Here is a 27,717-nt window from a genome sequence, read left to right as displayed (position 1 = left end):
GCCTAAATCACAAAGCATTGCTGATATAGACGACACAGCAACTGAGTCGAACTTACTCAAAAATGCAAATGAAATATCTCCCCCATCTTACTGGGAAGCCGTTGCGAGGAAAGGGTTTTAAAAAATAAATTTAATACTTTCTTTATTGTTCAAATACTTGCTTCATGTGACCCGAGTGACTTCAGAGGAGAATAGGGCTAAATGAATAAAAAGCCATCAAGAATATTATGTGAAAACTGGAAATAAATGGACTTAATCTAGAGGAAACAAATAAAAGTATAGGTACTTTCCTCTAACAGTTTCAACATGTTGTAAAGTTGTGGATCCTGTAATTTGTAAAATTGATATTCCAAAAATAAATTAAATTTTGAGAATAACCATATTTTAATTCCATTATACAGGCAAGATAAACTGCAGTTATTTTCATAACTTTATCACCAGAATATAAATTTTCAATTTACGTCATGAACGCCTGTAAATTTATAACGAACAATGTTACTCAGCTACGTTAATTAGCTACACTATATATAGAATAGGAAAGTTACAGGAGCAATGGTATCAGCGAGAGTTATTGGCAAGGGGTGGCCCTTTTCCCTACTATTCAAAATAAAAAACCTTAATACATGCCTATGATTCGCTACTGAATAAATGAATTAACTCACTCTGTTAGAAAGAGAGGAAGGAGACTGTTATGTACCTACCTACTCGCTCGTGCATATAAAAATGTTTTACATCATGCACAGTCAACAGTACAACCTACCAAAATTAATTGCAATAACACACTAATAACAATGACAATCAACACACTTAGAGGTGAATATAGAGGATTTTTATATGCGGTAGCCTGTGCCAGATTCTCATGCAGGAGAAATTATATATTTCATCAATGTTCTCAAATAATTTTAATTATGCATTCACAGAAAATCACAATCGAAAAAGTTGAATCTTAACACATCTATCGGCCAAACTTGATGTGACAAGTTAAATATAGAGGTTTTTTTAATAATACAGCGTTTGAAAATTTTGCTTTCGGATGTCAAACGGTACGTTACAAAACCAAACAAAAGATAGTGTATTTACAATGATACCAACAGAACTTTTTTGATTGAGAAAATTAATCAAATGAACGTTTGCGTGAGAGTCGGGCCTCTGTATTCAATCTCTTTAGTCTGTTCCCCCATTAACAAAATCCCGCCTACCCATGGGGCTATTAAACTTAATTGACTATTGTAACTAGTGACCCTTCCAAAGACCTATCTAAAGTTGCAAATGCAATCGTACGTGCTTAGACTCCTCATGCATATCAAAAAAAGATTATCTATTCTCTCTCATTTGAGCGTTTTCCCAAATTCTTACTCAGCGATCGATCCTCGGAGCCAGAGTTCGGTTTTCTACTATTTCGTCACCCCTTCGCACAGTCTGTAGGCATCCCTGGTTGTCATTGCCACGCATATCATCATTTGAAGACATCAAGCCCGCGTTTACTTATCTACCGTATACTTGTATGTATACTTATTGAAACGAAGGGGTAATTACATGAATGTCAGTCAAGGGGCGCACAAAGGGCAAATTTAATTTGGAGCCAACTGTCCCACTGGCCTACTTATTCTGAAAAGGTTAGTCTCACGTTTCATAACTTCGAAACTTCCATTGGCCAAATAAACTCAGCAGATCAGGTCATCCCCATCATCTCTTAAAGCGATCCATTTTACGACCTAAACTGATCTGCTTTGCAAATTCGGACAATCGACTTAATTTTTGGTATGAATGCGATTCATTTAAGGTTCCTAAATTGAACCGAGTTTGCATTGGAATCGTTCCGTTAAAGTCGATGGTAGGCCAGCTGAGCTTAATTTTAGTAGCTATAGCTATTGCATATTCTGGACAAAAGCATATTTCCACGTAAATATCTCCTTGGTCCTTTGCATCATGTCCTGTGGAGTGACATACGCTAATTCGGCCAGTCTAAATAGACTTAAGCTTAAAACTTAAGCCTAAAATTCTTCGTTAACTCTCTTCCTCTTTTCTATTTGGGGCTTTAACATTGCGTTCCGAACGCAATCTTACGTTCAGGCTATAAAATTCATATAATACATCATTTTATCGTCCATCAATCGTCCACTTTTTAAAACGGTGATTAGTCTTATTCTTTCAAAGTTTATTTCTTTTTCTGTCTTTTGAGTACCTTGGTATATTTTTAATAACTTAAGTACGGTCGGCTGGAAAAGTCCATATTGAACGTAATAAAGGTTCAAAAGTAATATCTATGGTTCAAAAATATGAATGGACTTTTGTAACCAACCGTACATCCTTATAAAGCATGAGTCTATAATACAAAGAAAAAACTTCAGAGCCAAGCCTTTTTCTTTGAAGAATATAAATATTTTCAGGTGATGTTAAATGCTAATGTGAGTTTTTATTCAACCATAACTCCTTACTCGCGGCATCCTGAATAACGTAGCCTTATAAGTTATAAGTTTTATTATTATATTATTTTGTGTCAATTTGTGTATAAACAAGGATACAGAGTAAGACATTGTCACGCCAATAATTTGCCAAAAGACGGTAGATTTATTTAGGCTAGATGTCGCATTTTCGCAAATAAAAAATCGACCTGCTATTTTTACGGCATGATATGTATCTACCTATGAAATACTAGATGGGGCAGATAAAAAGTTTTACTTATAATATTTCGCATTAAAATAAAACAATATTATTTGGATTTGTAAGAAGCCACTTTTTCTGGCGCCTCATGCCTGTTTGCTAGCTTAGTAGTACAAAACACGGATATTCAAATCTTTTTAGATCATTTAAATAATTAAAAAGCCCATTGACGCATCATCTTATAATATTAATTACTGCAAGAAAAGCCATTTTTACTTTATTTAATACCTTACTTTTAATTTAATGCTTTACTTTATTTAATGCTTTACTTATTGGAGGTGCAATATTGAAATCGCGTCAAGTGAGTGTCTGCTATCCGTACTCCGTGTGCTGACAGTAACCTCGTAACGGCACGCTCGGCTTTCTTGCCATCGGGACTGTATATTTCATTGGGCTCAGCGTAAAAAAACGTTATGCCGACACTGACGATAAACGCCAAACTTTGGCGGTTCAGCATACATTGTTGTTCTTTCATTGCGGGAAATAAAACGCACGCATAGGAACTACGCAATGTTAGCATTCTCGTCGCCATCTATCAGAGTTCGGCGATAGTATGGGGCTAGTTATACGATTTTAAAGATTCGGCTGTGATTGTACTGTGAGGTTAGTGAGACACATAGACACATACACGCCTACCCAGGCTACAGACTATAGTAGTTCAATTCTAGGCTTAATTAGGGCACACGCCTCAAACGCGGCTTGCGATATCTGTCATAATATAAATCTATGCCACAGAAATTCACATCACGTCCCACAAGACATGGTCTTGGGTTAGCAAATATCGTGCGGCCTGAACAAACTGTGTCGCTAGTTGTATCACCATACAGACAGAATGGGATGGCTATTCTAGGATACGAATGATGCATCATGCAGATGCAGAGTATTTTCTTGTATTTTTTTAAGATAATTTTTAATAATTATTCTTGAGAGCTACCAAGGCATTACTTTAATTGTATCTAATAATAATCAACAAAACTCGACGTTTACAAGTAACTTTCAGGAAATAGTATAGCTATATCTAAATTGTAAGTAACAAATTCTTTACATTAGCTTAGCAAACCCGCTGTGTATTTGGCAGCAAATTGTATTTGCTACATAAATAAGCCAGGTTGGCACTGTGTCGAGCCAAACCACAATACTCTAAACCACATGTTTGTTACAGCCAGATTTATTGCTCAGCGCCTGCAAGAAATAATATAGCAAATCTGCACATTGTGGTATTTACGTTCTCAATAGTTAAGCAGGCATTAACATTAAAGTGAAACAACTAAATAAATCGTTGTATTTACCTCGTTCGTACCTACGTTCCTTTCATTATAATGATAATTAGAAGTACCTATGGGTATAGGTTTTTTACCACTTTATTTTCTCATATTTTCTAGACCTCATATCATACCTGCACAGCATGTGTTTGTCTGCGACTCCACTAGCATGAAATTTTCAGGATAACATAAAACTAGTCTAGGTATGCTGATATAGGTAACTATGTAAGTACCTATACTTAAATATACAATATATTTTATTATAATCTATATCTATATAATTATACTCTTTCCTATTCAATACAGTGTCTAAAGCCGGCTCCACCTTGTCGTCGAACTGTTTGCCAAACTTGGACGATCTCGTGTCTGAGTTCGGCGTCAGTGTGGAGCTAGCATAAGAAAAAACAATGGCCTAAAATCGCTAAACCAACCAACGGATTTCTTATTATCTCAGTAAGCTTAGACTCGATAGCCCTCAGGAATCCGTTTGGAGTGCCCTTGACCGTGCAGGATCCCCTTCAGATATTGATCTCACGATATATACGAAAAAATTGCTGGCATGGCAATTTATTTGGGCAATTTTTATCATAACTGACTTGAGATATATAATTATGTGTCACTTAGTGACTAGTGTTAACAATAATGTGAATATGAATAAGGAAAAAATAGTACCTAGATAGGTTCCTTCCCAAAACTAAATCAGTGCCGAGTATGGCTAGCAAGGTTGCTGAAGACTGTGCGAAGTAGAGAAACAAACTAGGAGGTAAAAACTCTTTTCCCAAAATTCTCAAGTAATAGAAGAACAAATTAAGCGAATATTTCACTAAATTTCTCAAAACTATTCTCAGGAACTAGCAAAAAAATCTCGTCTCCCTCAAACGAGCACTCGCCCTTGGTCGCTCTTTTTATTTCTCAATTAGCCCGCACCCCTTCGAAGGGTTTTAACAAGGCCCTTCACGGAAGGTGGAGGTCAGACATAATATAATTAAAGCTTGACAGCATTCGGAGGACTCACTTATTGGGTGAAATTCTATTGAAAAAAATTAAGATTTTATGCAAGATATTTTTACACGCATCACGCCTATGTAAAAAATCGCTTTATATCTTATCGATTACTGTTGCTGTATTGTCCGATTTTATGGAAGTCGCCTAAAATAAAGGCATCTGACGGCTTAGTTTGCTTGGTCATTTAAATCTCGACAAGTGGTCTGATCGGGAAATTCCTAAAAAATATCAAAGGTGTTTATGGAAACACCTATGGCCCTATGAAGTTCTAGTCCTCATGGACATGAGGCTTGAAACTGTTCAATCCATACTAATATTATGAGGGGAAAAAAGTTTTTTGTTTGTAATTACACAGAGATAGACGAAACGTTCAGGAGTAACATAGACTACGTACTTTTTATGGTTTTAACTGAAAATAAATAAATAAAATGAATGTGAGACTGACCCGTATTTCAGCACCGAAGCTCCAAGCCTAGTAGCATAGAAGTAATCTTATCTTCCGGCCGGCTGCCCACGACCGAGCTTATGAAGCTCAAAGGAGCTATCGAGAGCTTTGAGAAAAAATATGATTGGTTGAATTTTAAAATCATTGTGATTCAATCAGAGACTTTGAAGTTTCAGAATTGAGGATCGATTCGATTTTACTTTTTTGTATCCTTTGAGATTCGAAAATCTGGACGATCTCTCTCTCTCTCTCTCTCTCTAATTTGATTTCCGAGCGTTTTGTCATTCTCTTTCATAGGTAAAGTGCAGAGTCCCAAGTTAATTTCATCAATTTTTCCAATTTTTGAAGGTTGTTCCGCGTTCACAAATAATCACAATCGCTATTGCGTGCGCTCGAACGTATCGGACGAAGTTGGTATTCCGATAGTGTTGCCTTCAAATTGTATTTCGAAAAAACCTTTGAAATAAAATGACAGATATTTTCCTTCAGTTTCAGTAGGTAATGGTGGTCTATGAAAAGTACAATGTACCAGATTCACACATTTACATACTGGATCAAGCCTGGATCCATAACACAAGCTTAATTGTTTCTCAACAGTATAGTGTCGATTACATATAGGAATAAGTACTATATACATATAAAGATAGAATAAAGAAGTAAAAGCAACTTTTGACCAAACCTTTGAGAACTCCACTCCCGACTCCGGAGCCAAGCGGGCCAGGGGGTGAGGTGAGGTTAGGAGAGCGGGGGTAATGCAATAAACGACGCAATGTGCACTAAGGCTGCAAAGAGCTTCACTTAAAGTCAACTTAAAGCCTATTTAAGGATATTTTCTACTTTATTTTTGAAGATACGTAATACTTTGTATTGAATATCGGTAAGCGTGAGACTTAAACCGTTGCCGATAGTACCAATTTGAAGCCGGAAATACTTTGTGTCTTTTAAACCCCCGACTACAGATGAAAGGGAATTAAGTTTAAAATATCTGTATGTCTGTCCGTCGTACGCCTGAAAAAAAGGGTTGACAGAAGAACAAAGTGATAAAGTGATCCTTTAAGAATTCAATTTATCTTTTGAGGCACTCATTTATATAGTCAGTAGATGTTGCCCGGGGCTTCGCTTCCGTGGGAATTTTGAGATAAAATATAAAAAAATATAATAGCCTATAGCAATCTTGTATAATGTACCTTTCTAATGGTGAAAGAATTTTTCAAATCGGTTCAGTAGTTCGGATATCACTCGCCTCAAACATACAATCTCACAAACGCTTACCTCTTTGTAATAATAGTATAGATTATCATCCAGCTCGCCCAGTCTGTGCCTATTAAATCATCAGCAAACATAATGTGATAGCGATGAGAATCGTAGTCGAGTTACCGTCGACCATCGAGTTAACGCCTATTCGATTATGCTTGTTAGAATCGATGTTGTTAGCACGTCTGTGAATAGCCGCCTCATTTATTGATAATCAATGAATATGCACTTAGGACACACAAGCGAAGCTTGGATATATATTATGTAACGAAAACCCAATTGTAACTGTTAAGTGCTTATACAAGGTGACTTTTTATACATTATTTACATTGCTTTTTATACAATGTTTTGTCTACATATACTCAGTCCATGATGCTAAACAACTTTTCGTATGGGAACAACCACGAAATCAGCCATCAAAAAATATCAATTGTTCCATACAAAATCAAATACCGAGTTTGAGGGAAATGATGGACCATGCGTGGATTTAATCAATGATTTGATTTTGTACGATCATTATATGATTACCTAACTCTGCCCATGTCGTTCAACACTTGATGAGCTGAAATAAAATAATTATTATTTGTTCGACAAATTAAAAAGCCCCCGACTTTCAATATTCATTTCGCTACAACTTTTGAACGGCTGTAAAAAAACCGCATCCAAATCGGTTCGTCCGTTGATGAGCTACGGTCACACGTACACAGACAAACATACAGACACACTTAGCAGTCAAACTTATAACACCCCTACCCCGTAGGGGCTTCAAAATGGCCCGTACCGTTAGATAATTTCATGAAATTAATGATCATTTCATGGAGTGAGCAAGTCTACGATATTTTCTACTTTATTTTTGAAGATACGTAATACTTTGTATTGAATATCGGTAAGCGTGAGACTTAAACCGTTGCCGATAGTATGCAGTACCAATTTGAAGCAGAAAATATTTTAAAAAGTGTCTTTTAAACCCCCGACTACTGATGGAAGTGAATTAAGTTTAACATATCTGTATGTCTGTCCGTCGTACGCCTGAGAAAAAAGGGTTGACAGAAGAACAAAGTGATAAAGTGATCCTTTAAGAATTCACTTTATCTTTTGAGGCACTCATTTATATAGTCAGTAGATGTTGCCCGGGGCTTCGCTTCCGTGGGAATTTTGAGATAAAATATAAAAAAATATAATAGCCTATAGCAATCTTAGAGCAAGTCTACGATATGGCCACGAGATATACCATTCCACCGGCCACAACACTGGCCAGGGAAAACAAGAAAATCACAGGGAGGCAGTGTAATTACAGGTTACTGTGGCCACAAACCTTAGTGTTGCGGGCGTCCATATGCTGTGATCACCACTTGCCATCAGGTGGACCGCGCATGCCTGATTGATAGTATAAAAATAAATACTTACAGAGCGTGGCGAATGAGCCGAGGGGTGTGGGATGGGGGGCGGGGCGCGGCGCAGGCGGGCCAGGGCGCTGAGCAGCCCGTCCGTGGTCACTCCGCGTGCCCCCACATCTGCGGGGACAAAGAGAAAACACATTAATCACCTGTACAACCGCAGACAAATACCCGAAAATATCCCCGAAATCAATGGCTCATCCGTTCACCTAGTGCCTAATTAATGTACTTCATCTGACTTGATAGAGTTCTTGTGAAGCCATTCAAGTATGGTACGACTGCCAAATATTAAACCAATAGAATTGCTGTTCGAAACCTAGCTACGTTACGGCCGGCCGCTCTGCACAGCACAGATTTGGACCACCAAATCTGTGCGTGTCTCAGCCTAAATATAGACTCATATTTATTAGAGCGATTACCTTAGCCATCACAGCAGGGCTATTCATCTCTTCCACATAGAAATCTTTTGACTATGTACATTATGTACTTTTATATATTATTAGAAAGAAAAGAAAAAAAAAATTTTTTGTAAGAAACAATAATGGTAAGCCGATCTGGCATGATAGGGACCAACACTGTTCAAATGAGTTTCTTTCGGCATTTCTTCTCAGCAGTGGTCGTTCCGAAATGCCAGTAGTTTCTAGCTTGTGAGAAATAACTATAAATTTAAAGATTGACGAGAAAAAGTGCCTGTGAAGGTCTAATTTCTGAATAAATGATTTGAATTTGAATTTGAATTTGAAAGGTTTGATTCATTCGATGGTGGCAACGACGTCAATTTTAAACCTTGTAACCTTGTCACAATTGTGTAGTTTCAATAACCAGTTGAGGAGTGCCCTCGTCGGGACCGATCCTTGGTTGTTCATGCTTATCATTATAATATATTGTCATAGAAACTGAAGTGATGTGGAAAATGTATATAGACCCGGCTATTACTACCGCTGAACAGTTCGGCAAACTTTGCTGCACTCATACTATAACTATAGGTAAGCAATGTTCAATCAAAATTAAACCATTCGCGTTGGCATCGAGAGTTCGCCGATAGTGTTAAGCCGGTAAAGGACAAGTGAAAGATTTCTCTTTGATTACAGACAGACGGACAGATAATAAACAAAAGCTTGTAAAAAAAAAACATTTTTAATAAATCGGATAAGTCCAAGGTCCTGTCCACCCCAAACGGGAGAGACGGCCATTACTAACTGGTCTTGTATAAACGCTTGGTCGATCGGATATCGATGCCAGTCGGCCACATGTGTGGAAAATGGAATACGAAGACCAGCCGAGTGGAATCTTGATGCGCTTGGATGGAGCCGGACTGCCCTAGGATTTGCTTTTCTAAAAATACAGTGAATTGAAATAATCGGCATTTTCAAATTTAAAATTCTTTATTCAATTGGGAATATACATATCACTTATTGATGTAAAAAAATTACTTAAAAGTACACTACAGCAGACTGCTGCTAACTTTCAAATTGATGATGTCGTGCAACGTGCTGCAGAATGCATTATCTTCTCTCTCTTTCTCTCTCTCTCTCCTGAGCGTTACCACAGTTTCCTCCACCACTACTTGTCGGAGTCACTGAAAGTAGTACACTGGTACTATTTTCCTACTATTTCTCCTCTTCGCACGGTTGTTGTCCATCTCATTGCAGGTTTCCCCTGTCCTTGCCTTGTCCTGTCCACTCAGTTAGAGGTTTACTCCATCTACCATTACGCTGACGTGACAGGTGAAATAAAAATTAATGAATTATTTACTTTATTGACTTAAAATACCTGTTGCGCCTATTTCCGCTATTCAAGCACAATATTGTCAATGTATGTATAAGTACCTATGCATAGATACGGGCGAGCCTTATAACTGCATGTTTGTAGAAATCAAAGTCAGTTCGCAATAAACAGTGGCAAGGAAAGACGTGTATTTTAATAATTCCCAACCCCGGAACTAAGCAGACGAAAGTAAACCTTACGACGCGTACATTTGGTCGACATCGAGCCGGACTCCAGAAGATTTACCTGCGACGACCCAAGATAAGCGAACAAAGACGGACGGCATTCCTCATTAAGAAATATTATAAAGGAGCTAACACATTGTAACAATTATTTTGAAGTTAAGTGACAACTTTATTAATTTTTCAAGATGAGTCTTTCAAGTGAAGAATTGTTAAGTTTATTAGAAGAAAAGGCTAATGTGATAAAGAAAGCACAGATAAATATGAAGAAATGCCCCCAACAGCGTCGGACTAAGGGATACATTGAAGCGCGACTAAAATCCATTGAAGAAGACTGGCAATCGTTCAAATCATATCATCAAGCACTAATTAAAGCTGTACCGAAGGAAAATCGTGAAAGTATTCCATATTTTTCCAAAGAACAATATTACTTAATGGAAGAATTATACCTATGTACTATTGGTGACTTGAAAGATACAATGATGACGTTTATACAATCGAAGGAAACCCACTTATCTGATCAAGCTACAGTCCCACAAGTAAAGCTTCCCTGGATTAAACTTCCGACTTTTGCTGGTCAATATGAAGAATGGCCAACCTTCAATGATTTGTTCACATCGCTGATACATCAAAACACCGCTTTAACAAAAGTTCAAAAGCTGCACTATTTAAAGACGAGCATAGCTGGAGAAGCCGAAGCACTGCTGAAACACATAACCGTTACCGAAAACAACTATGAACAGGCATGGGAAATTCTGAAACAACGGTATGGAAACAAACGCCTTATTATCAACTCTCTTTTGAAAAGATTATTTAATTTAAAGAAACTTACCACTCCGATGGCAGCCCAGATTAAAAACTTGGTAGACACAACTGCTGAATGTCTCAATAGTCTTGGCAACCTGCAAGTATCTACAGAATCGTGGGATCCGATTATCATCTACATGGTTACACAGAAACTAGATCTAGAAACACGTAAACTTTGGGAAGATCATATCTACAAACCAGATTCTGAAAGGCTACCTACCTGGCAAGAGTTAAAGAACTTCTTAGAAGCTAAATTTCGTACCTTGGAGTTGATTACATCATCATTAGCGCCTGCAATAAAAGAGAGTAAACCTGTAAAAGAAAAAGCATTCCATGTATCCGCACCTGCACCAGCTAAAACCTGTGTAGTATGTAACGAAGACCATAAGCTTTGCCATTGCAAAGAATTTACTTCACTCAGCACTGAAGATAGAAGCAAGATAGCAAAAGAAAAGAACTTATGTTTCAACTGTTTGGTTCCGGGCCATTCTGCTAGGAGATGTCGATTAAGGGTGTTATGTAAAGAATGTAGAAGACGCCACCACACGCTACTCCATCAAGTTCCTCAGCAGAATCCTGTAATAGAAGAAAGCGAACCCATTGAAGTGAAAACTATAATATCTTCACATATGACAAAGATAAAGTCCACAACATTACTAGCGACAGCATTGATACCTGTAAGAGATGGTGGAAGCCGAACGATCACGTTGCGCGCCTTAATAGATCAAGGATCCCAAGCAAGTTTTATTTCGGAAAGGGCGACACAACTACTTAGATTAAAGAAGACAACAGCGCGAGGAACTATAACTGGGGTAGGAACCACCCAAGCAGAAGTTCAACATGAGGTACAATTTCAACTTCTGTCAAGATACGATGACAAATTCCTACTTCCCGTGAAGGCATATGTCTTGCCTACACGCTTGACTTCGAAGCTACCAAACAAATCGTTCGGATACCAATCACACGCCTGGCCTCATTTAGCTAACCTCACTCTGGCAGATCCAAGTTTCAACCAACCAGGGAGGATAGATTTACTGTTAGGCGTAGGAGTGTATGCTCAAATCTTAAGAAACAATTTTATCAAGGGACCTCCAGGCACCCCCTGTGCTCAAGAAACAAGTCTCGGGTGGATTCTCTTCGGACAAATTCGCAGCTACACTTCAGAAGAAGCAATGACAGTTATGCACCATCAAATAGACGAAGACGAGATATTATATAAGTTGTGGGAAATAGATAGCAATGATAGTAAGAAACTAACTAAAGAAGAAGCATTATGTGAGAAAATATATGAAGAGACTTATCAAAGAAACAACGATGGAAGATATGTAGTAAAGTTACCCTTGAAGACAGAACCTCCAAGAACAATAAATGGAAATACAAAAGAAATAGCAAGAAAGAGACTACAGCAAATGGAAAGGCGCTTAGAGAAGAATGGTGAACAAAGAAAGGCATACAACGAAGTTATCGAAGAATATATCACGTTAAAGCATATGGAAGAAGTACCTGAGGATGAAATAGAGAAGCCTTCAGTTTACCTGCCTCATCACGCTGTAATTAAAGACTCCAGTGAGACAACAAAAGTAAGAATTGTTTTCAATGCGTCATCGCAAGACTCCAACGCAGTCACTTTAAATGATGATTTGATGGTTGGACCTCAACTTCAAGAAGACATGAGATCGTTAGTTATGAGATTTCGAATGAAAAAGGTTGCATACATTGCAGATGTACAGAAGATGTATCGCCAAGTGCTTGTTACGCCAGAAGATGCTGAATACCAAAGAATATTATGGCGAAGCGATGTAAAATCTCCAGTTAAAGCCTATCGACTACTTACGGTAACCTTTGGAACTGCATCTGCCCCTTACCTAGCAGTTAGAACGCTTCAGCAAATAGCCAAAGATGAAGGCGACGCATACCCAGAAGCAGCTAAAGCTATCAAGTCGGATTTTTGGATGGACGACTTGATGTCCGGACAAGATTCTGTCGAAAAGGCAATAGAAGTGGCCCGTGATATTTCAAATATACTTAGAAAGGGAGGCTTTATACTGCAAAAGTGGTCGTCCAACAGCATGGATGTGTTGAAAGAGTTCAATCCTAAAGATATAAGTACAAAGGTGACAGTTGATTTACATGGCGGGATCGTCCGTGCTCTAGGTCTGTCCTGGAATCTCCATGAGGACAAGCTGAAATATAATAGCAACTTACCTCCACAATCTGAAAGAACCACTAAACGGAGCATACTCGCCGAAATACATTACATCTTCGATCCTCTTGGCTGGTTGGCACCTGCGTTGCTTCCTGCAAAATTACTGCTGCAAAGATTATGGTTGGAACGTGTTACCTGGGATGAAGCTTTGTCACCTGAAATACAAGGAAAATGGTTAGAAATTAGACACAGCTTAGAAAATTTACAAAGAATTGAGATAAAAAGATGGATACACACAACAAATGAAAACTTACCTGACGTATCGGTACATGGCTTCTGCGATGCCTCCATGAAAGCTTATGGGGCCGTGGCATATCTTAGAGTAAAGACTGAAGAAGGGCAAATCCAAACAGAATTAATAGCCGCAAGAACTCGTGTTGCTCCTCTCAAACCGCTCTCACTCCCCAGGTTGGAATTGTGCGGAGCTGTCTTGCTATCCAAGCTTCTAAAACATATTAGTGAAGCCATGCGCATACCTATCGGACGTATCTACGCTTGGACAGACTCCACGATTGTCTTGTCCTGGCTGCGCGGAGATCCCGGAAGATGGCAAACTTTTGTAAGAAATCGAGTGGTGACTATTTTGGATAATATTGGAACTAAATGGTTTCACGTCCAATCCCAAGATAACCCTGCAGACCTAGCCTCAAGAGGAATGGTTTTGACAGAATTAGAGGAGAATGAGCTTTGGTGGGAAGGACCAGTGTGGTTAAAGAAAGAAGAAATAGATATGCGTCAAGTTGAAGATGGAGATGTAGACCTGGAAAAGAAAAAACAGATTAATGTAAACACGAAAATTATTGAACAAGAAAATGAAGAAAAGACAATACTTACCCAATTCGAAGAGTTTGAAGATTTGACGGAACTGATCAAGTCCATTAACTATTGCAAAAGATTTCTGAGATTTAAAAAATATGAAAATGAGTCACAAAGCAATATTATTACACCGGAAGAATTAAGCACAAGTTTAGAAGATTGTGTTAGAATAGTACAAGATAAAGAGTTCAGAAACGAGATTAATTATTTGAAGCAAGGGAAAGCTATAGAAAGAAGAAGTAAGATTAAAAATTTAAACCCTTTCCTTGATGACAGGAATATCCTAAGAGTAGGAGGTAGATTACGACATGCTGATATACCTGAAAACAGAAAACATCCGATGATAATGAGTAGAGCGAACCCTTTAGCTAAACTAATAGTGTTAGATGCTCATAAAAGAACATTACACGGAGGAATACAACTTACCATGAATTACATAAGATCGCGTTTCTGGATCACCCGACTTAAGACTTTGGTATCAACGACTATCCAGAAGTGTTTTATATGTGCAAAACAAAGAGCCACAATTCGTGGCCAAATGATGGGAGATTTACCTAAACAAAGAGTGTCGCCTGCACGTCCTTTTTATAACTCCGGTGTAGATTTCGCTGGACCTCTTCAAATATTACGTTCCAAAGGCAGAGGCAGTAGATGTGAAAAAGGCTACATCTGCATTTTCATATGTATGTCAACGAAGGCAGTTCATCTCGAACTGGTCGGAGATTTAACTACAGACTCCTTTTTAGGGGCCTTTAAACGTTTTGTGGCGAGAAGAGGTAGATGTGGACATATCTGGAGTGATAGGGGTACAAATTTCGTTGGCGCGGGCAAACGGCTGCAAGAGATGTGGAACGAGAGCAAGCTTGAGATGCCAGAGAATCTTATAACTTTATTAGCGGACGATGGAACAAAGTGGCATTACAACCCTCCATTAAGTCCAAATTTTGGCGGGTTATGGGAGGCGGGGGTGAAGTCTATAAAACACCATTTAAGAAGAATCTTGAACATGAACTTAACCTTTGAAGAAATGACTACCACCCTATGTCAAATTGAAGCATGCCTAAATTCTAGGCCATTATGTCCCATCGACGACTCAGATGCAGAAAATTTGGATGTACTTACCCCTGGACATTTCCTCGTAGGAGAAGCTCCCATGAACGTGCCTGACCCAGATTTGAAGGATGTCAATTGGAATCGTTTATCGAGATGGCAACACTCACAAAGATTGGTGCAAAACTTTTGGCGTAAATGGCAGACTGAGTATTTGTCACGGTTGCAACAAAGGCCCAAGTGGTTTAAGCAAAACAAGGAATTTCAAGTTGGCGACATCGTTGTGCTAAAAGAAGAAAATCTTCCACCTTGTAAATGGGTACTGGGTCGTATCACGGATAAACATCCAGGAGAAGACAATATATGTCGCGTATATAGTATTAGAACGGGCGGTAAAATAATCAAACGTTCAGTGTCAAAAATATGTGAACTTCCTATAAATGAATAAAAAAAAGGTTAAGTGTCAAAGAGTGCAGAGTGTCAAAGTGGAAGTGTCATACTGTAAAACATTTAATTTTGTTCAAAAGGTTAAATTTCTAAGAACTCAGACTTGTATTTGAAAAAATCTGGTATTGTGTAAGTGTGATAGCTCCTTAATGTTGTTTACTTGTTCGAGGCACATTTTTTCTATAAGTAGTTTTGCATAGGCCTTTAGTTTCCTATGAAATGGTTGATGTATTATTTCATATTGATGGTAGTTTAATAAAAAAATGTTAGTTAACGATGCGAGTGAGATTTTTGTTGGAAATTTAATGCATACAATTTGTGGTTTTATTTTACTCGTATTTCTGTATGATTTTAGTTTATATTAAGCAAGTTAAGATAATTTCATGTTATGTATAGATGAGATATAAGAATAAGGCTTGTCATTCGGAACTGTAATTAAAAACTTCGTTTTTAGGGGGGCGGCATGTTGCGCCTATTTCCGCTATTCAAGCACAATATTGTCAATGTATGTATAAGTACCTATGCATAGATACGGGCGAGCCTTATAACTGCATGTTTGTAGAAATCAAAGTCAGTTCGCAATAAACAGTGGCAAGGAAAGACGTGTATTTTAATAATTCCCAACCCCGGAACTAAGCAGACGAAAGTAAACCTTACGACGCGTACAATACCTATAAACTTATAGTCATTAATCAAAAATACAAATACACACACAGAAATGAAGTACTTTGGCTATATTGATAATCTGCTTTTTTGAGAATCTCATGTTATGCGAATAAGGGAAAAACCCTTTTATTCATAAAAAATATAAAGCATTCTTCGAGCTAAAGTATTTTTTGTCACTTTGACATTGACAGAACTAGACGAAACATACATAATCTTTCATGCTGTCTTTTTTGAAGTGAAAACTTCTTTAGCGGCGTTGTGCACTTTTTGTGATGGGTAAAAAATGTTTAACTCGCGTCAGGACACGTGACCCTGATCGAAAATTCGTAAGACGTCAACAGTGCACAACGTTAGTATCAAGTTTTCACTCCTGCCGGCGCTCCCGGAGTGCAACACGTTTTTTATAAATAGGAGGAAATGTCAAGAGACTTTTTCTCCAATATCTCTGTCATCGACTGTTCAAAATCAATACCTAATAAGTAACCAATTATTTTTAAATAGTTTTTTATAATTAGTTACATACTTGGTGAGTAATATTAGAATATTAGTAATGTTAGTAGATGACACTTCTAATTATTAGGTAATTCCAGTTTCTGTGGACGTATCGCTACTTATATTTTCCTTTGCATTGTAGTCAAGACGAAGACAATGCTCAATTATACCTAATGATCTCATAGTGGGATAGTATTTACGTGCAATTTATTTTTCTATAGTAGGTTTGTCCAACGAGCGAGAACGGTTGTCGTTATTTACGATTAACCGAAAAAGCAACAGTGATTTTATATTCAAAATTCTATATTCAACTTATGATGACACACAAATCGAATTGACGCCATATGGATGTAAGTATACATTTTATTTTCTACAACAATACAAATAGTACAAGATACAAGATTAGTTGCAAGTAGTGAACATTTACATAATATAAATAAAGTCTAATAAAAAGAAAGATATAAGATATTTTAGCTTGGGGGATGGGGTTACATATAGTGTAATAAGAAACGTATATTCGCTGTATGTCGAAAGTTATTTAACGATTTTTATAATTCTTTCGTTAATAACAGTTAATAAGTATACACAGCGGTGATAACGTAACCGTTATTAACTATAAAAACGATCATCAGCTTCATATATAAACAGTTGCTCAGCTATCAAGAAAACTTAAACTAGTGCAAAGTTGCAAAAAAAAAAAACAAAACAAAATATTTCAAATAGAAAAAAAAAATGTTTTTGAAATTTTTATCGCTTTACCTAACACTGGCTGCTGGGTCAAAAACGTTACCCAAAAATATAACTGGTGACTTCGAAATGGCAGCGTCGGAGAATGCAGGTCAAAATGTGACAAATGTGCCCGAGGGCAGAATAGCAACCCAGGCTGTGTTTGATGGTGCCGTGTGTCCTACCGGACAAATAAGGTTGAAGGGCCATGATTTCTGTGTTGAAGTAGATAAAGACTGATGTTTCTCAAGACAATCATATTTTTATTCATTTACACAATTGTCAGGTATTTATAACCTGTGTAATGTACTATTATTGAAATAAATACTTTTGATTTGATGTCATTTCTTACAATTTCCAAATTATCTTAATATATATGTATGGCTTAGTTTTAAGGATACAAATAAGGAAGAAGTGTGTAATATATAAGTGTGTGTGTATTAAGTATATATTTTTATAACCTACTTATTTCTGTAGTATAAAGTTTTGTTCACAGACTTATATGTATATTAATGTGGTTTTGTTTGTATTTTTGATGTGTGTGCGTACAAGATATATGTATAGCCCTGGTGATCCAGTAGTTTTTAAATCCTATTCGTGTCATGTATTTGTATCAATCTGAATCACGTATAGTACTTTTCACATACCATCACTTGCTTACAGTAAAAATGTGTGTATGCTGCTTCTGTTGTTAGATGGCGGTAGTAATCCGAAAATTCATATCAGTTGCTTCTAGAATGTCTCTAGTCTAATCTAGATAACCATGTTTATACTATATCCCGATCCTATTAATCCCATTTTATCCCAGTCTCAATTATCCCAGTCTCAATTACCCCAGTCATATTACATACAAAAGTAAGCTTTTATACATTTGTTTGTTACTACTTACTTTTCTAGGTACTCAACCAATCTTCTTGACCCATATAATTAAACAAAGAAAAACATGACATTTAATTTCCTGTTAAAATTGTACTGTTCCCGTGGAAAACTCACGAAAACTCTCGCTAGTTTAATCCATACTTCCATACTTCCATACTACGATTAATATTATCAATGCGAAATTGTGTTTGTCCGCGTGTAGTTCGCGTGTGCATGCAGTTAACGAACCCCGTACATGTTAACGAAATATACGCTACTTATTTTTTCGAAACTCAACCTTCAATTCATATAATGGGGAATATAATAACAGTTTAATGTAATAGAATAATAATAACAATCGTTATTTATTCATACCGTAAAAGAACATGATATCACCTTGACACAATTTTCAGTTCCTGACAAACATACGCATAATTTACTAAGATTATACATAGATACAAGTTAAATTTATGAGAATACCCGGAACAAACACACAATGGAAATCAAAGTGAAGCTAATATTTATATAGAGATCTCTTGACTAGGTAATCCCTACCTACGATATTTCAAAATAGATTTTTCTTTAATTTTAATGTTTTAAAAAATAATACTGCGGTTTATTAAAGAGCATTTAATTTTTTGAAGTAGTTTCGATATTAACTTAATTTTCTATGTTGGCGATAAATTGTCGAACGAAAGTTTTCCTTTGGAATGCTCAGGCAGATACATCAATGGTTTTTGCAGGAAAAATATAGGCCATTAAATATTATATGTTAGTAAGCAAGCAAATGACACAAATTAAATACCATAATATTAAAAATCCGTAACAGATTTAAAAACTTTGTTTAATAAATAAAATCTAATAAAACTATTTAGTCAAAAATCATAGTAAATTTTAAAATAACATTTCTAAGCATATAAATAATAAATTCATTTACATTAACATTTACAATCACAGTCGCATGGCCTGTATGTACAGTGAGCAATATGTCAGGAACGTCACACTAACCGCCATGAACTCTATGTGATGGTAACACGGTCAATAAATCCTGTACTGTTGTGCTGTGTACTGTACTAATCCAAGCTTAGCAAATTGTACACTTCTTGTAATATATTTTGATTGTTTCATTATAATGTTCACATTACTTATTTAAATTTAAATCAAATTGCTTTTGTATCCAAGTCGATTAGTTAATATAAACATATTGACTTCAACAGATTGACTTCTAGACTTCAAATCTGTTTTTGCTGTAGTTTTCAGTTTTTTTTTTTTTTAATATTGCTAAACAAAAACAAAAAAAATGACGTTGAGATCGGTAATATTTTTGGTAACTTTGACAGCTGTCTTCGGCTACACATACTGTCGGAAGGAGCTAAATTCTAGGTCACACCCTTTTATAACAAACCCGATGATAGAAAAGAGATTGGTGCCCCTCACAGGGTACTTCATAGTGGGCAAGAGAGCAGACAGGTTCGCCCAAGTGAGGCGCTGTCCGGCGGGAGAGGTGAGACTCAACGGTAAATGTGTCAATATAGATTTTGTCTAAAAACACGTGTGGTTTGTGAAACATTTGAAAAATTGGTGTCTCAGAAATAAATATTAATAATTCTCTTTGTTTTTTTTTTTTTAAATAATGTCATTCATGACTATGCTTGAGTAAGTACCTACTTATATTATTATTCAATTAAAATGCTAAGACAAACGTCAATATATTTTACTTTTTGCAGTCTTTATCTTTTCGAGTCTTAATTGCTTTTATGAAAAAAAAAATTAGACATTAGACAGAGAAAGCTATAGACGCCGCCATATCCATTCATATGTATGCATGCTATAACATAGTCCATTTTGAAATTAGAAATGAGTAGAAACGAAGCTTCACAATTTGCCACTTGTATGAGATTAGCCGGATAAGTTGTGTGGTAATCTTTCGATTGGAATCTCATTTACACTCGTCGTGTAGTTTTATTAGTCTTTGAATATAACGGATTCTCTCTCTCTCTCATCTTCATATTCTGCGTTGAAGCGAGGGCACTGACTGGGTCGGCATTAAAAAATAAATGCTCGAACGTCATCCAAGGATATACGTATTAATTGGTTTAAATACATACTTGACGACCGCGGTGGCGCAGTGGTAAAGTGTTTGCCTCTGAACCAAGAGGTCCAGGGTTCGATCCCCGGTCGGGTCATGATGGAAAATGATATTTTTCTGATTGGCCCGGGTCTTGGATGTTTATCCCATATCCCATAACACAAGTCTCGAACTTACTTTGAGGCTAGCTCAATCTGCCTCAAACAAGCCCTTAAATGCGAAAGTCTGTCTGTTGCGCTTCCACGTCTTAACCGCCGCGCGCCACATCTTAACAGCTTTTATCATTTTAATCTATGTCGTACATAAAATACCTACATAAAATACGAAAAATCATTTATATAAATCTCGAATTGAAGTAAGTTCTCAAAATAACAGATATTATTACAAGTAAATAAAAACCATTTCGGCCTATAATTTTTGAGAGTTATTGCTAATAATGGTATGGCCTATTTAAGAACCCTATTATTAAAGTGATATGGTTTATATTCGTCTCTGACATGACTTACAACTACCCACCACATTATATGCGATTACAGCAAGTAATCGCGTAAGTGTGCAGGATTCCTTATGATGTTATACTTCACGGGAAGCAAGTGGTCTATGAAAACATACATTAGTCAGGTTGGCATATAAAAAATGTGATAATGCTTAAACACCCCCTTTCATAGACATAGCGGAGACTATCGAATATAAAACACAAACTAGCAATAACAATACCTGCATATCAAGTGATAATAAGTATAAATAAAACATCAACAAACGAGTCTCTCGATTAGCGAAACATGAATAAAATTGAACCTTATTCAGGACAAGACCAGTGTTGAAGCGTCAGTCAGCGCGCGCGCACGTCAATAAAGACATTTAATTCACCATGCATTTAAATGTTATTATTATGTCTCTCGTCGCGGCCGCTGCCGCAAGACATATACCGGAAAATGAAACTGCTTACTTAGTGCCGGCTCCAACAGATTTCCTGCGACAAACGAGCCATGAATCACATGGTACCAGCACAACCAGAGGCCAAGGTAACGGTGATGCTATACAAGAAAAACCTAATTTCAACTACGGATATTACCAGCATGAGAACAATAGGAGACATTTCGACGCTCCTAGGAATGACCAATTTGATTCAACAGGTCGTGGACATAAAAGACCAATGTTCCAGGATGAGCCAAAATATTATGATAACCTAGGCTCTCACAATGATGAAATAGCTGAGAAAATTCCGGAAGAAAACTACAATAATGAAAGAAATTCAGATAATTTTGGTGAAAATGGTGATGAACATAGAAATCATAAGTGTATACGTCATAAATTCAAAAATAACAAAGATTTTACGGAAAATAGTGAACCAGAAAACGATAAAACGGATCACTTAGACAACAGATTCAACCAAGCCCCAAAAACCAATCTAAATAGTACAAACTCCAAGAACTTTTCTAAAAATAATGAAGTGACTTCTACACCTTTTGAGGGAAGAACCGTAGAGAATGAAATAAAGGATGATGCGAGTGCCAGGAATGCTTCTGAAGACAATGAAGAGAAGTGGGTATGGAACACCACACCAGCGCCGTCGACGGGGACAGAATTGGATAATCGAGCAGCATTTGACGGAGGTGTCTGCCCTACTGGGAAAATCAGGATAAAAGGGACTGACATGTGTGTGACGAAAGATGAGGACTAATGAATTCGTTGAGTGAATTTTTGGTGTCAATTAAGAAAAGTTCAAATTAGGCTTGCCAAAGCTCGATTTGAAAAAAATGAGAGCACAAACTAAAGTGTGACTGGACTGTTTAAAATATTGAATTATTTTTAATTTAGTGTTTAAGACTTGCATCTAAATGACTCAGTAAGACCTGTGATATTCGAATAGGCAATGTTTATATACCGAATTTATCAAAGTATTAGTCGTACTTCATATCAATTAAGCATTCATACAAACGTGTGGTTCTCCAGAATAGTCTATATTCATCAGCTGCAGCTGTTCCATCTCTGCATTGATATCCTAATCATCAATCAACGTCGTCATCAATCAATCATCAATATACATAAAATTCTTCCGGAGCTAACTGAAACAACTCACGACCACAACACAAATTTGATATGTAAGTTCCTTGGGGAGTGTTGGGAGTAGGATTAAAAATTACCATTGGAATTCAATCCTAACTAATATTTTAAATACGAAAGTAAGTTTGTTTATTCCCTCTTCAAGCATTATCTACTAGACAGATTGTTATGAAATTTGTTACACGGATAGAAAATAACCTGGAATAACACATAGGGTACTTTTTATCCCAAAATTGACAAGGGAGCGTGTGTTATTGCTAACATTGGAGTCAGACTTCAAGTCCCCTAATGGCGTCTTCTATACTATCTGACATGAGTTTTACGACCAATTACTTACCAATGTAAACAAATAGTCAATTTACTATATACAAATACTTTATTGCACAAATTAGTTACATAATATACATGATTTAAGTACAAATTGTACCTATCACACATTTAATGATGTAGACAAACTGTGCAAAAGGCGGTCTTATTAATTCTGCCAGGCAATCTTTTTGGAAATTGCTTAACAACTGGAATGCATACTTTAATCTAAAATAGGTACGTTTTCAGACTATATTTATTATATTTGACATTGACTGAGAGGGACAAAACATACTTCAGCTTAAAGTATGTTTTTACTTTTTTATAAATTCTTTCAATTACAAAGTCACCAACAAAAGCTGGTTTTATAACACAAACAGATCTAATTTGAAATCAAAACATTGCAATAACGAAATGAGTCACGTTATAGCAACTAAATGTACACGGAAAAGTACAGAACAAAAAACGCTAGTAACGTTCACTTGACAATGCTTAATTTACACTTGACAGGATTTACTTAATTAGGGAAATTAGCTTAATTGAATAGTTTGCGCAACACGAACGACCGTTTTAAAATGTAGACAAGTTGTAAACAATCTTATAGACTTTTCAACTGTTTTCAATTTCATTTCAGTTTTTAAATGTTGTTATTTTATTGATTTTCTTTTTTAGTATTAGTTTATAGTTTTTTTATTTCTTTTCACGTGTGACGCAAAAGTTTAATCTTTATACATTTCGAAATTCACAATGTACAATGTACAATGTTTTATTTTAAATCAAACTGTATGTGTTACTATTTATGAATACTGTAACCTATTTATGAATTTGTTGCTTTATTTACTACTAATTTATACGCATAAATATTTTTCGGGCTGTAATTTTAAAGACAATTTTTTATTACATGCTGAATGTAATTGTAAAATTTTATCTTATAAGAATTATCCCAGTTACAAACTAAAAATACACCATGTTATAGATATTTAAGTTAACTATAGACAAATTGTACATACCTAGCTAGAATAAATAAAAATATGTTTCAAATAAAGTGCGAGTTAAATTCAAGAAATCATTTTTATCATTTTTCCAACGTTATTTCATCAACAAATACGAATTTTCATTTTCCGGATGTGAACAGAGGAATGTTTAAACTTATATAGGTACTTGACGTGTCTGTGTATTTGTATGTCTGTCTGTATCATCCTATAGGTCCTTGACGAGTTCTGTGTATTTGTATATCTATCTGTATCATCAAAGCTCTCATGGTAGTTTTTGTTATTTTTGAAGAATTCTCAGTCATGATTTTAGGAGATTTCTTTGTAAATTTAGTTTGAAACGAGAAGAAAGTAGTTCATCGAAGGATAACACTGATAACTTAGGCGCCATCATTAGAAAACATTTTATTTAACTCGTTATATGATTAAATGTAATTGTAAATAACTGCTATTAACAATTATCACTTAATGATGACCCACACCATTAATTTGTTACATAACACGGAACGGATTAATTCTATTGTTTGATTAACAGTAATAACATAAACTCATTAAAAATTTAGTTATACATACAATATCACGTCTCTGTCCGTTACGGAGTAGACAAAGAAACGAAACAAGTGGCCTCGTTTAGCAGTTTTATTGGAGAAATTGTGATTTTGAAACAGCAGCAGGTTTATTAAGAAAAAATCTAGAACATAAATCTAAGCATTTTCAGAGAGGCGCTAGGTGCTCGTAATAGAAATATACTGGCTGTTCAAATATTGTGTTATCGAACTTTTTTTTTACAAAATCGTGAATATTTCAAAAACGCGAACTTAAAAATTCTATTGACACATCCTTCATACCTTTTAAATTTCATCAAAATTGGACCAACGATTCGAATGTTATCGCGTTACAAACATACATACAAAAAATGATTTTTTTTTCCCCCCGGGTTGACTGGTAGACCCAGCTTTGCTCGCTCGTTCAATAACATGGAAGAAGATTTTATTTTTCGCTCTAGAACAATCGTCTTTTTTGTGAAATTTTACTTTATACTCTATAGCTTGAAGTCAAATTTGACTAAGTTACATTCATAAAGTACTTTACGGGCAAGGCAAGTGAAAATATAATTTATTGTACATTGTTCTCCATAACATACAGGATGTTAATTATGTGTATATTCACCTGTTTGCGTTTGACGTCACAACATGCCTACGTCAGGCCGTTTCATACATATTCATCGAAAACTGAAGTCGGCTAATGTGGTCAATAAATAGATTAACATATTTTAATGTTCAAAGTCCATTGAGTTTTTTATAGTTGTTATTTCAAAAAAGTTTAACAACCTAAAAGTTTAAGTCGAAACAAGTTCTATCATTTTCACCGTTTTATTTTCACTGCTGTAAATTAAATTTTTGATAAAATAAATAGATATTTTTAGGTACCTACCGAATTAAGTACTTAGGACAAAAACATATAAATTTGAAAATGTTTAATAAAAAAAAAATCAAAAATTGATAATACTTTAATAGACTGGCGCTGGTTTTAACATTTTCTACTTATTTTTTTTGACTAAAGGTCGTGGTTTTTACGTGAAACGACTTTTTTCACTTCATAGTTTGCTTTTCTTGTATTAAAATTCAGAAAATAATGCATGGTCACTGTCCAATCCGATACTGTTGAATAATTTTTTTCGGCATTTCTTCTCGGTGAAGTTATTTACACTTACTTATTGAGAATTACATATAATTTTATGAATAAAATTTTTGACACGAAAATGTGCCTATGTGCCGAACGTGTGGTAAGTATATGACTTGTATCTGAATACATGGGCTTGACTTTTTTTTTAATAACCTATATATTTATATTTCAACAGAAGTTATGCACAGAGTTAAGAAAGATACAGACAGTACCTAGGTAAGTTTGCAAAGTGTAACTTCAATTGAAATTACCTTTAAATTTTCAAATGGATCTGCCATTTGAGGGTATCTACCTGGTATGTACAAATACAAACCGTGTAATTTTGTTTTACTGGTGTGTTTTAATATTGACCTCGTGAACACAGGGTCATCCAAATTTCTCTGAACAGACACAAAACACCGGTAGTTTCCGAGATGGCCTTGAGAAGATACACAGAAGTGATTATGAAGTCTTAATTGTGTACAGAAAAAACACGATAAAAAGTATTATGTTTGTGTGCTCTTGAGATCATAATAATGACACAAAATTGAGAAGTCTTTTATGTACCTACTAAAAGACGGCTCCCGACTCTGAAATTAGACGATGACATTAACTTTTTCAGAAATAAATCATCTGAAGGTCTAATTTCAGGATTAATTCACAGCCCACAGGGAACTAGTGTAATACATATTACTAGGACGAGATGGTAGGATGACATCAAACAATTCGACAAAGAATGCGTGGAGGAAGCTAGGAGAGGCTTTTGCCCAGCAGTGGGACTAAAACAGCTTATTTTAAAAAATGTTTACAAAAAACAGGCCATCCCGGAACAAGATGGTCGGACGATTTAGAAGCGACAGACCAGCAGGCCTACCATCAACTTTTACAGAACGATTCCAATGCAACTCAGTTCAATTTAGGCACCTTAAAATGAATCGCATTCATACTAAAAATTAAGTCGATGGTACGAATTTGCGATGCAGTTCAGTTTAGGTCGTAAAGTGGATCGCGTTATGAGATGATGGTAAACCCCCTGGAGGAGCTATGAGACGGACAGGGATGGATGGCGAAGTAGAGAGGACTTTACCCAGCACTTAGGCTAATACACTACAGGCTAATAAAACAATAGTATATGTATGTGCAGGTAATATAGTTAATTATAGTATTGTGTTATTTATTACGCCACAAATCTGACTTAGCTGGAAGAGAATATGCTTTACACAAAAGTATATGCATACATTTTGCTTGTCTAAAAACTTATGCGGTGGCATGCACTAGGCAACCTTCACTTAACCAGTTTGCGGCTTTGCATACCTACTTAACCTACTTTGTTGGGTGTATGTATGTTTTATACTGGCATACCTTATTGTAATCATAAATCTAATCAATTTTTGATTATGATGCGCATTCATCATTCTGCTAAATGCGAATAAAATGTTTGTGAATGTGACACGCGAGTTGATTTCTATGAGAATACTGCGGTCAAGTTTGTTGCGCCGCTTCTTCGTCACCTGCGCTTTGGAAGTAGGCATTTAAGTAAATTTTAGACGTAAAGTTTAATAAATATTTTTTTATGTGAATTTTGTTGATCTTGCAAATTATATAGTTGGATTTTGATGTTTGGTAAACGGATAGAACATTACCCGACATAAGCACGTAGGAAACTCATCAAGATATTACAAAAGTTTAAATACATAGATAAAATCTGAAAATAACATGTTTTTGGTCGTGAATGAAGCTGTAGTCGTTATTATCCAAAAATCTCCTACTCGTCTGATATCAGCTTTATAAAAGCTGCTCCTGACACTGTGAGTAAAATAACATGTTTGAGTAACTTGATATTGGAAAATCGTAACGCAGACCGAACTCGCGACACTACAACACAAAGATGTCACAGAATACTCTCTCTCTCTCTCTCACTCTCATGGGTGAACAAATAGAGGTGGTTTTAATTTAAACTAGGGAACCGTAAAACCATATTAAATTTTACACAAAAACCTTATAAACCGTACATAAATCCGTGTGATTGTTTTAGACAGAGGACTTCGAAAAATTGATTGTAGAAGAGATAAAGCGAGGAGAAAATGGGGCAGGACGAGATCGATAGACGAATTCTAATCAAAGTAATATATGGCGTTAAGACTACTTTTTTATATATAAATTGAGACATATATTTTTTAAATCGAACGAACGAACGAATAATTAAATAAATTGGTCAGTGTTAGCAACAATTGGGGCTAAACAACTTGAGTCTAAATATAAAATAAATAATTCGCACACGATTCTTTCAATCGTATCGTAATCGTAAATTAGTTAACATTTTCGAGTTCGCTCTGAAGTTAATTTTCATTACTGTAAAAATATTGGGATGTTGCTTTAAAACATCCGCAATATAAGGATATTTATAACTGTGAAAGTCCCACTAGACACACATATCTATGGTGATGAGAATCCCAATGTTTCCTTAATTCTCGATCAAAGTCATTTTCCTTCATCCAATAATGTCATTGTTCACGTACGAGTGAGCATGAAGGAAATTGAGACATGAACATCA

General features: G+C 35.9%; 2 protein-coding genes across 4 annotated transcripts in view; one reads left to right on the top strand and one right to left on the bottom strand.

Annotated features, from left to right (window-relative positions):
* Positions 1-27,717, bottom strand: part of LOC128679988 (uncharacterized) — a 118,767-nt gene that overhangs the window by 82,112 nt on the left and 8,938 nt on the right. For all 3 annotated transcript variants that reach the window (XR_008405797.1, XM_053762571.1, XM_053762573.1), the window contains exon 2: positions 8,038-8,144. The gene's annotated coding sequence lies outside the window, so the exon portion shown is untranslated. The remainder of the gene's footprint in view (positions 1-8,037; positions 8,145-27,717) is intronic.
* Positions 10,165-15,303, top strand: LOC128679812 (uncharacterized). Its single transcript, XM_053762269.1, has one exon. The coding sequence runs from the start codon at positions 10,165-10,167 to the stop codon at positions 15,301-15,303; it is 5,139 nt and encodes a 1,712-aa protein (XP_053618244.1).

This window comes from Plodia interpunctella, chromosome 22 (assembly GCF_027563975.2).
Source record: "Plodia interpunctella isolate USDA-ARS_2022_Savannah chromosome 22, ilPloInte3.2, whole genome shotgun sequence".
Lineage (NCBI taxonomy): Eukaryota > Metazoa > Arthropoda > Insecta > Lepidoptera > Pyralidae > Plodia > Plodia interpunctella.
Note: the sequence above shows the minus strand (reverse complement) of the source record. Positions and strands in the feature narration are given on the sequence as shown.